At 34.8% G+C, this 16541-nt stretch overlaps 1 protein-coding gene across 1 annotated transcript in view; it reads right to left on the reverse strand.

The window, feature by feature from the left end:
• The window catches only part of ZDHHC17 (zinc finger DHHC-type palmitoyltransferase 17), a 106330-nt gene that overhangs the window by 56252 nt on the left and 33537 nt on the right, over positions 1 to 16541 (reverse strand). The window contains exons 2-3 of the mRNA XM_060305745.1: positions 13098 to 13201; positions 7411 to 7533 (exon numbers count right to left, since the gene is read on the reverse strand). Of these exons, the coding sequence (XP_060161728.1) occupies positions 7411 to 7533; positions 13098 to 13201 (227 nt within the window). The remainder of the gene's footprint in view (positions 1 to 7410; positions 7534 to 13097; positions 13202 to 16541) is intronic.

Below are 16541 nucleotides of genomic sequence, written 5' to 3' on the forward strand. Positions count from 1 at the left end.
GTATGAAAAATAAAGAAATGTTTTTCATTTTAGATCTCATGCTAGTTTATGCCTTGGACAATAAACAATCTTTTGTGAGTTTTTAAAATACATTAGCAGAATTTTACATCAAACATATCACTCTCTTTTGTTCCACAAGTAAAAGAAAAGTAATTTTTTAAATTACAATAAAGAATAGCAAAGCCAAATAACAATCATATAAAAAAGAAGGCAGTCAGAGAACCACAAAGATTTGGATCCTACAGCAGCATCAGGTAGAATTTTGGAATTACAACAGCTGTAGAGCAGGCCAGACACATAGCCTACCATGGGTAGAAGCTCAGCTTTTTAAGCTCAGCTTTACTTTCCTCACAAGATTACTATAGATTAAATCAAACAACATATGTGAAAGAGTTTTATACACTGTAAAGTATAACATAAACGTTCTTTATGATGCCTTATTTGTTATGCTTTTAAAGCTGAGTTGCTTTAAAAAGAAACAGCAACCTCATTTCTTACTATATTCATGTCATAACATCTTGATATTCTCTGAAATGAACAGAACCTAGCTGCTTATATAATGCTTGTTTTGGAACTGATCAATGCAATGAATCTTGAATACCAATGATTTCAAGGCATTTGATGGCAAATGTTTGACATATGTATATTACTGAGGTTCTTAAACTGTTCTAAGTGATTACTGCTTTAGATCACTAATGCATTCACTCTTAATGCTCATAGTTCCAAACATTTAATATATTCAGTACTTACAAGCTTGATTCAGATATTTTCTGCTTTATACATTTAAGTTGGTGCTTTTAAAGCATTATGCAATGAAGGGCCCAATTCCACTCTATCATACAGTTTGAAGTAACTTAAAATATTTCTAGACTAAAATATTTCCAGTCCAAAACATCAGACAGTCTGAACACAAACATTCAAATGCTCCTAAACTGTTTCTTAAGGTACCCAGTAGACATTAATGCAATAATTGAAAATGATTTTTTGAGCCCAAAGAGAAGTACAGCACAGCCAAAGAACAGCTTTGATAGGAAATATTTTCTTTAAAATTCCAACTAGAAAGTTTTCTTAAGCAATTTTATTACCTTCTCTATAGTTAATACATCTGTGTTCCTGAGACGTATTTTTACTCACATTTCAAATCCTTGCTAGGACTATGGCAATGAGTGATTTCCAAACTAGTTCTAAAGTACAACTTTTTTTTAACAAGGATAGGGGAAATTTTTTTTCTGCATGATAAAGAAGAGTAACTTCTATCACCTTTTCATTGTAAACCTCTGGAAGAAAAATACTATATTTTTATAACATGTTATTTTTTTGTAGCTTTAAGACCCTAGTTCAAACTATAAAATTCTGAGAAGATTGTATAATTCTTATTTTTAAACTCAAGCCTCCTTGCAATACTATAAGATGGTTATTATCAAGAAATGTACTTGCGGGTACTAATGATCCCTAGATTTTGAGAAGAGAATATCAATGAACAAGAGATAGCAACAAATACTTGAAAGATGAAAAGCAAAGCGCTAAAACCCAAATGTCTCCAGAGGAGAACACCAATGAGAAGCAAACCAGAATATGTTATAAAACCCTAGAAAGGCTAAGGGATTAAAGGCAATAGTCACCTCAAAAGAAAGTAATAAGAAGCTGGACTGTAAACAGAAACACTGGTTCAAAGTCAATATAAGCTGCTGAAAAATTGTTGTTTTCTAACTTATATTCTCACTGAAAGTGAGTGTGTATTTAGCATCACAATAGGCATTTTAGTGACATGGAAGCAATCAAGCAGCTGACAAAGCTAGACTAGTTTTCTTTGTGCACTGTCATCTTAAAATGTGACTACTTAAATTTTTAATATTATTATAGTGATAATTCAAACTCTTCTATTAAAGTTCAGATTCATTCTAATGTCTCTAAACTTCTCATGCTCCTGTTGATTTTAACATTCAGCCATTCAGTATTTGCCAAAAGGTGTATTCAGTGCATCTTTCCAGAGAAATTTAAGACTCAAGGAATTACATCACAGAAACACATGGGACACTGAAAACGTTGCAATGAAAGTTTACATGCTAAAGGGACATTTGGGAGGTTCCTAAGTCCCACAACTTCCAATCAGCTTTGTTATGTCTCTCCTAAATATGAATGGTCAAACATGACCAGATAGTTGAGGAAAGCTTCAAACATGGAAGGAGACCAAAGTAAACAGAAGAAGCCCAAAATAGACAATATATAGAGAAGAGCTTAAAAAACTAAAGTTATAATAAATAGTCTCCAAAAAATAAGAGAAGATAATATACTCATGACATAAGAACAAAACATTTTTTTTAAGTGGGGTGGGGGGTAGAGATCAAGAGAGAATGCTTCAAATTGAAAATGCCATAGATAAAATTAGAAATTCAAAAGAAGGATTAGAAGATAAATTAAGAACATCTCCCTAAAGCACAATAGCTATAAAAGGACCATATCAATGCACAATAATGTAAACTTTCACAAAGTGGGGAATAAAGAATAAGAGCTTATATGTCGCCAGGGAAGAAGAATAAGCCACACACACACTGTGCTCTTAGAAATTATAAGCTACATATTTTTTAACAAAGCCCCATATTCATTAACAACACCTTGACTTGAAATCAAACTAAAATCAGAGACTACAAGCATTATTAGCTGTTGTTAACAAAGAATCTTGAAGTAACAGGAGACTGCTGAAGACCAAAGCCTGCACTAATCCTTTTTATTTCATTATATCAGGGTAAAATCTAAGAAATAGTTAAAAGACTTCCACTTGAAAACACTAGGAATATAAGACATCCAGGCCAGGTGAAGGTCTCCTCCTTTCCAGATTATACTTACTTTAATATCTTACCAGCATGAAGTGACCCAACTAACTCTGCTTGAAGCAAGCTCCTACAGCACGTCCTGATGGAACATAACTGTTACAAGGGACACTTCTCCATGGGTCTCTGGTGGCTCCCATATGTCTTGCTGAGTATATGAGAAGACTGCAAGGTCCTGACCACTCTACACAGGCCATTTCTGAGTTCTGTTTGCATCAAGCAACCTTGAGAGATGAGGTAACGTCTCCCTCTGGGACAAAGAGCGACTTTGCTTCCCATGTACTATAAAAGCAATGAATATCCACTGTGTGTGCTGCATTGACCATATCAAGCCACTCCCATAGGACCTAGGGAGCTATGCAAATATGATGTTCATGCTATTTGCTGTGCTATGAATAATAAAGTCCTTGGTCTCTACCTGAGTCATGTATCTTCTGCCAGCATCCATGAAATAGTAATACGCTGTAGCTTCTAAGAAGGGTGTAATTCTAGACTGAAAAGTAAAAAATTAATCTTGAGGCTATAAATACCAGTTACTATAGAAAACTGCATTTACTCACCATTATGTTTGTTTTAGGAAAGTAACTTGCTAAACTACGAATTGTAAGAAATTAAGTTTACCCCCCTGATTGGGAGATTGTGACTGACATATCTACAGTACTACGTACAAAATAGATAACTAATGAGAACATGCTATATAGCACAGGGAACTCTACTCAGTGCTCTGTGGTGAACTAAATGGGAAGGAAATCCAAAAAAGAGGGGATATATGTATACATAAGGCTGATTCACTTCACTGTACAGCAGAAACTAACACAACGTTGTAAAGCAACTATGCCCCAATTAAAAAAAAGAAATTAAGTTTACCCTTCTGAAGACATAATATACACAGACACTGTAGTTACTAACCCATTCTATAGTTAGTGACTTTATTCTGTAACCTCACTTGCCCATAAGTGGTGGAACAATCCATAAGGCAGGCAACATCAAGACTTTTTGTCTGTATTTCTCATTTTAGAGTTTCTTATTTATTTTTAAACACAAGACAAATGTGAATTTTTTGATCAACAGAATGAGATCAAATATATCTTAACTATAACACTTGAAGCAAAAAAATAATAAAGTAATGCTTTAAAATTCCGAGAAAACTAAGCTTAATCTAGAAGTCTACACTCAGCCAAACAACCAATAAGGTTTGAGGGCAGAAGAGATAGTAACTTCAAAAGATTTACCTCCCAAGCACTCTCTCTCAGAAAGTTTCTGAAAAACGAGCTCTACTAAAACCAGAGAGTAAACCAACAGAGAGAAAAACCTGAGATCCAGGAAACTGAAACCAACACTGGAGCAAAGGGATTTCCCAGAATGATTGCAAAGGGATTTCCCAGAATGATTGCAAAGGTAAGTCTCAAGACAATTGTTGTGCGCAGCTCTCAAGAGCAAACAGTCTGGGCTGGAACAGAAAGATGGAGAAATTCAGGAATGATTTCATCCTACCTACTCCACCAAAAAAGGAACCAATAAATTATTTGATACTGTTTGCATACACAGATGGGTTTTACAGTTCTGTCTATGAGTATGGGAACAATTAGTTCCAATATACATAAAGTTAAACAAATGAAAAAAGAAAGCAACTATTACTTCTGACAAAAATAAAAATTCTACAGGAAAAAAACAGATATCATAGAACACTTCTGCGCTCATCAGTGATAATTTACATATGCACAACAATTTAAACTTTGCATAGTAATTTAACTAAAACTATAAAGAGGACAGAGGAAGAAGTATTAGTGGTGAGGTGTTCTAGGACATCTAGTTATCCCAAAAGAGAAAGTCAAAATATAATAACTGATAAATCAAGAAACAGCACAAAAACTGGCAATATTTATTAAAATTCAAAATTCATCCTCCTTACTTTCCTTCTCCTAAGAATTCTACAGATATATAAGAACATAAGCAAAATGGTATGTGAACAAGGTATTATTTACAACACTGTATAAAATAGTAAAAACACTAGAATCAATCTAAATGTTCACCAATAGGTAAACCATTAAATAAACTAAGTCAATACAATTAAACATTATACAGCTTTTTAAAAAGAATGATGTAGCTCTAGTTGCACTGATATGAAAAAATTTGAAGATACATAAATTAAATGAAAAGAGCAGAAAAGCATTTGCTATCATTTGTGTAAAGAAAATAACTTTCTAGATAAAAGTAACAACATAAAAATGTAATATACAAGAGTAAGTACTGAAGAAACAGCTAAAGTACTGAAGATAGTTACTTCTTAGGTACAGGACCCAGGGGGTCGGGGGCGGGGGACTGCTGTTTCCATTGTAAGTTTTTAAGTACTATTTGATTTTTTAAAATTGTTTATGCACTATTTTGATTAAAGTAACAGTAATTTAAAAAAATACAGATACTACAGAAGGCTAGATAATTTGAACCAACCCTCCAATTAAAGAAAACTAAAAACAAGCTCAACAAAATAAAGAAATATTTCCTAAAAGCAAATATTTCCTAAGAAGATTATGAGCATTTACCTGGCTAAGATTCAGGAGATTAAAACTGGGAGAAATTAGAAAACTGCTTGGGCACCATCTACCCTAGAGACAATTTGCTGATACAGAAGAGTTGGCCAAGAGGCAAGCTAAGCAGACAAAAGCAAAATAAGGGCTGGGACCCCAAAAAGCTGCACTGTAGGAGTAATTAAGAAACAGAAGTAAACCTGGCTCTAGCATGGTCTTCAGCCACCTGAGTGATCCAGAAAATCTAAAGGCTTAAATTAAAGTTGGGCTTAGCAGAAACAAATGGTATCTTCTCATCTTAGGCCTCAAATTATTCAACAAATAAGTTTTTAAGCATAATGTCTATTATACATTCGAAGATAGTCAGGCACACAAAGGAATAATATAACAGATACAGACCCACACAGACTCCCAATGCTATCTTCTCAGACACAGATTATATAATAACTATATTTTCAAGTATAAGACAAGATGGAAAAGTACAGCAACAAATGAATCAAATAACGCAAGTTTAAAAAAAAATTAAAATTCTAGAACTAAAAAATAAACAAAATTGGAACTCAATGAATAGATTTAACAGCAGATTACACATAGAGAATAAATGAACTGGAAGATAAGTCAGAAGTTTCCAGAATGAAGCAGAGAAGAAAAGGACAATACACACAGAAGAGAGGATAAGAGACACAGCATACAATGAAAAGGTCAAACATACATTTAACTGGTGTTCCAGGAGAGCAAAAAGAGAATGGGGCAGAAGCAATGTTTGAAGAAATAATGGCTGAGATTTTCCAGAACTGATGAAAACATTAATCCACGGAATCAAGAATTTCTTGCAATCTTATTCAGGGTAAATAAAAGAAATCCACACCTAGAAACATCATCATGAAACTGCAGAAAACTAGAAACAAAGAAAAAAAATCTTAAAAGCGGCCAGAAAAAGAGAAAGAAAGAAAAAAAAGCCTTTAAAAGTGTAATACTTAGACTGACTTCTCAATAGTAACAGAAGCCAGAAAACAGTGGGATGATATTCTCAATGGGTAAAAAACAAAAATAAAATTAAAAGAGCGGCCAACCTAGATTTCTATACCATGTGAAAATTTCCTTCACAAATGAAGATGAAATAAAAACATTTTCTGACAAACAAAAACAGAACTTAGACATCAAGAGACCTATACTGCAGGCAGAGGAAAGGTTAGAAATACAAGAAGGGAAAAAAGGAGCAAATAAAATGGAAGTACGCTCTCCGGAAGAAAGTGATTCATGGATTTCAATGTGTTAGTTATTACTTGTTTAATCTTTCTTTAGTACTCTAAGGGCAAATTCTTTTACCTGATATTAACATCCTATTTGTCTCTAGACTCTGTACGCTGTACTTAAAAGGCACACCTGCAAGCAGTTCATTTCAGATTCATGTCTCTATCTAAAAATCTTATATCCAAATTGCCAGAGACTATTTCAGCCAGATTTACTAACACCTCCTTATCATCCTGACTCCTGCTTATCTAACCACCTCTTATTATTACTGAACAAGCAGATGAACAGTAAGTAATAAAAATAATTTATACTGAGTATATAAAGTATTCTTCAGTTATGCTGGTGTGAAATTAGTTTATTATTACCTGCTATTATTAACTCCTCTCTTTCCTTTTGTAGCTTTTACCCGTAGAATTCATATTTAGAATGTAAGCTACAAGTTAGACTGCCTGAGTTAAAGTCCAGACTCCAATCTTTATCAGTTTTATGTCACTGGTAGCATATTTAACCTCTTTATGCTTCAGTTTCCACATCATTAGGACAGCAGTAAAAATTGTTATTTTTCACACAGGGTTACTTCAAGAATTAAGATTTAAGGAAATATACATGGAAAAGCACTCAGCATAGTATCTGTCACATAATAAGCATTCGATATATGTTAAAAACAATTTTTTTCAGGAAAAAAGGACACAGAATCTACATTTTAAAAGCTATGAATTTTAGAAATTATATATTTTATAATTATTTCTAATAATTTTATAGTAATAACTAATTACCTAAAATATAGAAATGCTTACTTGACTAAATCTATTCTGTTATTGATGGCAGCCCAATGGAGGAGTGTAACATTTTCTTTGTCTGGTTGCCGTACATCATAACCTGCTTCCACCAATTCTCGGCAGCGTTCATATATTCCATATCTTGAAAAGAAAGAAAACATGTGATTGTTACCACTATTTGACAAGAAATTTAAAGCTGAAAATAGCATTTCCAGAAGAAACTAATGCTCCATTTTGAAACCTGGAAATTAAAATGGCTTTCTCAATATAAAATGTTACTTTAAAGATATCAATATTCCAACAGTTTTTATTACTAACCCATTTTATAATTAAAAATTTTTCATCTATAAGAATGTAATAACTCATGAAGTGGAAGAGAAAAGGATAACGTAAATAAAATGTCTATCAGTTATTTATTTTTCTTAATATCACCACTTATTCTACAAAACACTTAAGGCAGCTTATAAAAATACATACAGCTATGTTAAAAAATATTAAATCATAAAGAAGCAGTAACAAAGAGTTTATCAATGATTTAGAACAGCATTGAGAAAAGGATGTCTTACAACCTCAGGATTCTTTATTTACAAATTTAGCCTCAAAATTCGTAAGGCAAATAAGAAAGGAAGTGTAGGGGTGGGAGCAGGGCAGGTGCAGGAGTCCTGTGCGTTCAAGCCAATGAGACAGAAGAGAAAGTCTACTGGGAGAATTCGAGGAAAGACGTTCACGCTTAATAAAGGAGAAAGGTGCACGCAAATAGCTTGACCTTTACCTCCCTTCCTGTTTTTGGTCATTCTGTGGCAGCATATATATTTTTGAAAACTTTGTATTATGGAAATTTTCAAGCATAAGCAAAAATAAAAAGAACAGTATGACAAACCACTGAGAATCCATCATGGAGCCTCAAAAACCATCAACTTCATCCTAAACAAAATACTGGATCCTTGGAAATACGAGACACAAAAACAAATTAAATGAGCTTTGACTATATCTGTAATTTCTTAAAGTGGTCTCCAAAATGGGGAGGTATACCACAGGGTGAGGTTGGGGGAAAGGTGGCCTAATAAAGGAACATTAGAAGCCAATATTAAAACTGTATTCGTGTCTTAGCTAATAGAGAAAGAAATTAAGCTGCACTAATATTTAATACAGCCTTCAATGCTGCCCTACAATGGCTCTGTACTACATGTGTACACGTACACACACACACACACACACACACACACACACACACACGCACAAGGTAAATCAACCTAAGGGAAGAACAAGAGTTCCACAATTCACAGGAGATGACAGAAGTTCCTTCAGCTCTTTGTTCTTTGTCAGAAAATTGTTTACATGTGCCCAGTTAAGTGAACTAGGCATATTACCTTAAAGAGCAGAATCTACCTCACACTTTGAATGAGACAAGTGATGATAAAAATCTTTTTAACTACACTGAGAATCACTGGTTACTTTCCTAACATTTAAAAGTGAGTATGCATTTTCCTTTTAACAAAAAAGACAAGTGTTTCAAATCTGCTGGCTTTTTTGGGGAGCGGGGCACAGGTAGCGATGGCAAAGAACTGTGACTGGTATGCTATCAACCATATGCAGTTGACCCTTGGACAACATGGGGGTTACGGGCGCCAACCCTCCCGCAGTCAAAAATCCACATATAACTTTATGGCTGGCCCTCCATATCTGCAGTTCCGCATCTGTGGATTAGACAACTGCAGACTGTTTAATACCGTAGTATGTATTTGTTGAAAAAATTCGCATTTAAGTGTATCCAAGCTGTTCAAACTTGTGCTGTTCAGTGGTCCACTGTATTCTTAAGAAAGGTTAAAGATAGTCAGTCTGTTCCCCTTCAAGGCAAGGAGGGTATTTCAGACACAGTGAGAAACTTAACTACTTTCATTTCAGAAAAACACCTACTATAAAGAGAATATTTTTTTAAAATTGTATGTTTGGGGCTTCCCTGGTGGCGTAGTGGTTGAGAGTCCGCCTGCCGATGCAGGGGACACGGGTTCGTGCCCTGGTCCGGGAAGATCCCACATGCCGCGGAGCAGCTGGGCCTGTGAGCCATGGCCGCTGAGCCTGCGCGTCCGGAGCCTGTGCTCCGCAACGGGAGAATGTTTCTATCATTATACAATATAGTTTCTGAAAGATCTTATACAACAACTGTAAAAACATTCTTATGTGGGCACACTAAAAAATTCTGAAACAATTTTCTAACATGTGTGAACCCATTTGCTGTAATTACAAAAATGTCAAAACCTGATTAGTTTGCAAGAACTATCATCAGAAAATGTACATTTACAAGGTAAAGTTTAGTAAAATCTTTACTTAGTGAATAGTACTGAAAAGTAATTACTGTAACTTAATAAATGCAGCATATGTTGTAATTCTTCCATTAGGGAATCATGTATCTTTGTGAGATTCATCTTTTTTCCAGCCAAATAATCATGAAAACAAAGTATCTAAATAAAATAAATTTAGGATCAGATTTCCATACCACTGTAACATAAAATATTAAACTATCTAAAATAATAATGAGGAAGCATATTTAATTATACTACTCTTACTGTAAATAAGGTTAATTAATGAAAGACGTTAAAGTAAGACCTAAAGAAATATATACCCTAATTTCCCCCAAAATTATCTGCAAATTTAATGAAATTCTAATTAAAACCCCAAATGAATATCTCATGAATGTCCCAAGTAGAACCCTAAAATTCATTTGTGAGAGTAAAAGACCAAGAATAGCTGAGACAATTTTGAAGACTAAGAAATAATTAAAACAATGTGGTACTATACAAGATTAAATGGAAGAAAAAAAGAGTATTTAGAAATGGACTGCAGAGTGACATCACCATCATGGTGGAAGAAGACATTCATCGTTTTGTGCCCCCTCCAACAATAATAATTCAGCCTCTACCCATGGACCTCTGTGGGCACTATGGGATCCAGCACCATCCGCCAAGAGAGCTGGGAGAGTCTCACCCACCCATGCATTGGGTACCAGGCATACAGACCTATTCCTAGCTGTGGACCCTGCAGCGGCCCACGAACTGGCTCCAGCCACCGTCTGGTAGCCCCAGTCACCACTGTCTTTCACAGTCACCACAGATGACAGAGCCTTTCTGGAAGTGCAGGTTTCCAGAGAAGGTCCAGCACATTGTTACAGGAAAAAAATATGAGTTTGGATACACTGAAGAGGAGTACTTAATCATGAGCTGCATGACTAGGGGCAGGAAGGGGCTGGGAGAGTGGCAGATGGGACTCTTGGAGGACATTAAAGGGACACAGGTCTCACTAACTTCTTTGCAGACTCCATCAAAATACGTAAAGAACTTTTACAAACTAATTATAGAAAGACAAAAGAACTCAAAATAGGTATATTTAAAATGGTTAATTCACACAGGAAGAAACCCAAATGGCCAATAAACATAGAAAATATATTCAATATCATTTGTAATCAGAGAAAGGCCTATCAAAAGAGAGAAAAACCATTTCACAGCTCTCAAACTGACAATGACTAGTAAGTGTGACAAAACTAGAACTGAGCAAAAATGCAGTGGAAAAAGAACTCATTTCCTGCAGATGGGGGTATAAATTGGCACAGCCATTTTGGAAAACCATTTGGCAAGAACTGGTAAAGCTGAAAAAGAACACACTGAACAAGCCAGAAGTTCCACTTGAGTTGTCTACCCTAGAAGAACTTTTGTTTATGTGCACAGGGGAACAGGTAGTGAGACATTCACTGATGCGATGCTTGAAATAATGAAACAGTAGAAACGATTTAAAGTATACCTCGATAAGGAATGATAGAATACTACAAAGCAGTTAAACAGGACAGATTAGGTCCTTATTTACCAACACTGATAAATCACAAAAGCTATATAGTTTTTTTGTTTGTTTTTAAAAAGCAAACTGCAAAACGATATGTAGTGTAGAATACAACTTATGTAAATTTTAAGCATACATTATAATAGCATATTTTGTTTACAGATGTTTGTAGACATGTACAAGAATGTTCATGAGAATGATTCACAGCAATTTCAAGAGAGGTTTCCTCGAGGAGATAAGGAAAAGAGCATGCTGAGCAACCTGCAGCAATTACAGCAAAATGTTAGCATCTGCTTAATCTGACAGTTATATTCTTCTCTATACTTATCTGTAGGATTGAAATGTTTTAAAATTTAAATAAATGTTTTAAAAGGTAGAAATTATAGAGAGCACACATAGATACTTTTCAAGAAAAAGCGTAATTAGAAGGGTATTTGAGGAATAAAGAAAAGTGGTTGTTTTTTTTCTTAACGTGAAAGATCCTGCAGTGTATTTGCTGATGGAAATCATGCATTAGGGTGAGACACATTAATGACAAAGGAGAGAAAGAATATATTAATAGGAGCAAAGTCTCAAAAGGAAAAACGAATGTAGAGCAGTATAATTTGTTTGCTAAATACAGTTGGGACAATGTGCTTTGATTTTTGACTACATACAACATTCAGGAAAGTAGGGTGACAGTGGACTAAGGACTTCCAAAAATTTGCCTCTCCACAAAAGTAATGAAAAAACTGGCAGTATCAACGTTTTCAGAACTCTGGAAAAGTTAACAAAAGGCTTTCAGCAATCCAAGGGATCTTTAGTCAAGAAAAACAGCTGAATTTCAGGAAGAACAGAGGACTGTGGTGTTTTAAAATACCACAGTCCCATCCTCTGCTCCCCAGCAGCCTTGAAAAATAAGTTGTATTCCTGGTACTGATAGCAGAGTGAGCAGAATAGGAATGGAGTTCCTTCAAAGCCTCATTCTCAAAGAGGAGTCATTATTTCACCTATATGGTGGTTCCCTGGAAGAGTCTACTTGAAAGGCTTATCTATTAGACCTCACCCAAACTCATTAAAACCTCCTTTCTGGGATGTTTGTCAAATGTTTTAACGTAACAGTTGTTTGAGAGGATGGAAAGCAGTTGGGACAAACAACAGACAAATCAAAAAGCTTAAGCAAAAGCTGAGGAATGAGATATCCACAGGGGCTTGAAAAGCTCAGACATATTCTTGGGAAGCTAGAAAGTCATGCACATGTTCAACAAAGACTGGAGAAGGCCCTAAGCTCTCACTTCTGATTGACCTTGAGGTTCTTTGCAAGCAGAAAGTGAAGGCTAAGGCAGAGCTGTAAGCTGCCTGGCTGAGTGCTGAGTGTCTCAACTTGCACTTGCATGAAGAGTTCCTCGACAAAGATCAAGACTTACTGGTTCTAGGGATTTAAGAAGTCTCTGACCACTAACTAACCAAGTAGAGACTTCACTGGGCACACATGACAAAGATACAGACTTTATAGAATTAGTTCAGAAATGTTACAAACAACAACAAACCCTGGAGAACCTGATACCCAGAACTGCCATGTTACATTATTTGAACAGTCCAGTTTTCAACAAAAAATTACAAGACATGCAGAAGAGCAAAAAAGTATAACCCATGGGGAGCAGGGGGGAGCAATTAATAGAAACTGTCCCTGAAGAATCCCAGACATTGGACTTACTAGACAAAGACTTTAAATCAGCTATTTTAAATCTGTACAAAGAACTAAAGGAAAGTATGAAAACAATGTCTCACCAAGTACAGAATTATCAAATAGAGAATATCAAAAAGAGAAAGAAATGTATATTTCCCTTAAAATACAGATGTCAAAAAGAAAACAACTGCAACAAAAAACTTACTGTGTAGCCTTAACTATGTCCCACGTGCTGTAATCATCAATATGAGTTTTCCGTCCAAGGGGTTCACCATATCCATGGCTATAATGGCTTTGAGGTTTGATTTCCTGTTGAAGAAAAAAAATTACATAGAGATAAGAATTGAGAAATGAAGTATGAAAATATTTCAGTATTTTACTATTGCTTTTGTGCTGTTTGAAGAATGTTTGTTATTTAAAAGATTAAGTTTAACCTTATGCTGAAGTCTGTACTCTTTGGAGAAAAAGCATGTTCAAACAGATCTACCCCTTACACACAGTCTCACAACAGAAAAGCTACAAAACTGTAAATCAGTGACAAATCAGTAACTGAAATTCATCTTTAGCTCCACAGAACTCTACTTCTTCATCAAATCAACTCTCATTCTCTCAGACCAATTTTTCTACTATTCCAGCATAACCCCCTAGCTCTAACACTCTACTTCAAAACTTTCATCACATGCCAAATAAAGACTAAGGTCCTAAAAAAGGAACCCAGGTATATTATTCTATTATTCTCAGATATCACCTTTTCTTATACTCCTTCATGCTGAGGGCTTGTTAAGGCATCTACTATTAGGTGAATAAAGAACAATAGGGCATTCTAATAAAATGTAAATCTGCTTGAGTAGTTCTAAAAATGTCAACACCTTAAAGAAACTAATGTTTATATAAAAATTTAATTAAACAGCTTTATAGAATATTACATCCATTTAAAACTTATATGCTATGTGCAATTTTCTATTTAAAATACAAAATTTGTTATGCATAGTCAGCTTCCTCAATATAGCACTAATATACAATTACTTCTTTTATATGAAAACAGAAAAATTGAGCATGTTTGGTTCTACTACCATCCGTTCAAATTTCTATGATTCTGATATTTTTCTCTTACAGGCACACACACATAAATGAAAGGATAAGGCATAACAAGATATTTGGAGAGAATTAAATCCTTACAACAATTCATTCTCTCTTGGCCACTGATATTTAATAATACAAATTTATGGTATTTCATTGGAGAAAAAAGTCTATTATCTTTAGCTCACTCTAGCCATTTAATCTATGTGGAAAATTCCAAAACTGATTGGTTTGAACCATACATTTAGAAGACTATCAACAATATTACTGAATATTTTCAACAATAGGGAATTTAAAAGTTTCACAAAAGCAAATTCAGCTTAGTATATAACCTTTCCTTATGAAAATGCCACCACCAATATTAAAATACCACCGTAATAATCATAAATCCACACTTGCAGAAGAAAGAAAATAGACATCAGTCTTAAGCCGAGATTCACAACATATTACACATACTGCATATAATCTACTAAGTGATTTTTTTGAGAGATTGTTCTTGGACTCCATTAAAATAGAACTGGTTGGGCTTCCCTGGTGGCGCAGTGGTTGAGAGTCCGCCTAACGATGTACGGGACACGGGTTCGTGCCCCGGTCCGGGAGGATCCCACATGCCGCGGGGCGGCTGGGCCCATGAGCCATGGCCGCTGAGCCTGTGCTCCGCAGCGGGAGAGGCCACAGCAGTGAGAGGCCCGCGTACCGCAAAAAATAAATAAATAAATAAATAGAACTGGTTAAATATGAACACAAGCAGGTATAGTATATTGGGTGTATACAACACTCTGAATAATTGATGAAGCTAACCAATACATAAGACTTACCCAATTTAATTTTTAAAACTGTTCTATTTAATTTCTCCACTGAACTCCAGTTCTCAACTTCTCTATGCTCTATATTCAGTGGAGCAAGTTAAAAGACATTTCTCAGATCAGTAGCACTTCCTTTTTTTCTAAATTTTTTCTGATATTATTCTCCCCTACCATAAGGAAAATAACCTTTTAAACTTGCAATTCTGACTTTTTCTATAGGTCCATAAGACATCTGAAGGAAAATAAAAACCCGGCCACAGTTTACAAGCAGAATGAAATAAAATGTCCAACAAAACATGTACTGAAAGTTTGCTATAAACAAAGTCCTCTACAATGTACTGGGACCCCAAGCCAGGACAGGATAAAGCTAGTGCAAAGTTTAAGAGAGTGCCAAAAAACTCAATAATCAAGATTTTTAAAATCTTTTAAAAATCAAAACAAAACAAATCCTAAACATAAAGATTTTAAATATAGACAGCACTAGTACTGCTCGTTTTCCTTTTGTGTCAGGCTCCACTGTGGCTTGAAGCAGTACTGCAAACCAATATGCAAATACCAAATATGGTTTCTTGCCCTCAAGGCCTTTACAGTCCAAAATGGAAGGACAAAGTAGATAAGAAACATAAGTCAAAGATTAGAAGCAAGAGCTAAGTTAAAACTTAAATAAAGATAACATGAGGGCCAAAAAGTAATAATATAACTTTAAAAACTATTTCAATATGAAAATCTGCTAGGGCAAACTGCTATTATTTTTTACTAAGGACAAATAGGTTGCTTTTAGAGACAAATAACAAATATTCATTAAATAAAAAAATAAATCTCTTTTTAAAGCTTACTACTGTAATGCTTTCATGTGAATTTAATTTTATTTTTATCCCCAGAGACCTGTTATTATATATAATGATTAAATTGTATTCTCAGTTTATCTACCGTCCATTTTGCCCCACTGACAGTGCCAAATGTGATCTTCCAATGTACTAGAAATCAGACTTTTTTTCCAATAACATTTAAAAATTAAATGCATTTGTTTTATCACAATTATATGGTTTTTATTTGTTTACTTCTACTTTTTAGTAAGGGAAATATGATTTTTTTTAAAGATGGCTTTACATATATCCTTAGAGTAATTTTCAAGAGGTACAGTTATTCCCACTAAAAAGGTAGAGGAAATGGTGTTTAAGCAAATCTCCAACCTGTTGTACTATTTTTTTTTTTAATTAATAACACGGGGCTTCCCTGGTAGCGCAGTGGTTGAGAGCCCGCCTGCCAATGCAGGGGACACGGGTTCGTGTCCCAGTCCGGGAAGATCCCACATGCCGTTGGAGCGGTTGGGCCCGTGAGCCATGGCTGCTGAGCCTACGCGTCTGGAGCCTGTGCTCCGCAACGGGAGAGGCCACAACAGTGAGAGGCCCGCGTACCGCAAAAAAAAAAAAAATTAATAACACGGGCTTAAATTCTTTTTCTCACTTTTAATCACATTGGAAACTGATTCACCTCTAGAACTAGTACCCTGCCAATCTGACAAATGACAACACTCTCTATCAAGATAACCACCATTATCACTAGGCCTAGGAATAACAGTTGTGATTTTTAAACTTTAAAAACATAAAAAATACCGTGTTAATGTAAATAAATATATCCTATAAATGTATAGATTATATTAATTTTTTAATTATAAATTTGCTATTATACATCAGATAAATTTTCAACATATAAATATTTAATGACACTAAAATCCTATAATTTTTCCTTGATTTTAATGG

Source organism: Globicephala melas, chromosome 10 (assembly GCF_963455315.2).
Source record: "Globicephala melas chromosome 10, mGloMel1.2, whole genome shotgun sequence".
In the NCBI taxonomy this organism is placed as follows: Eukaryota; Metazoa; Chordata; class Mammalia; order Artiodactyla; family Delphinidae; genus Globicephala; species Globicephala melas.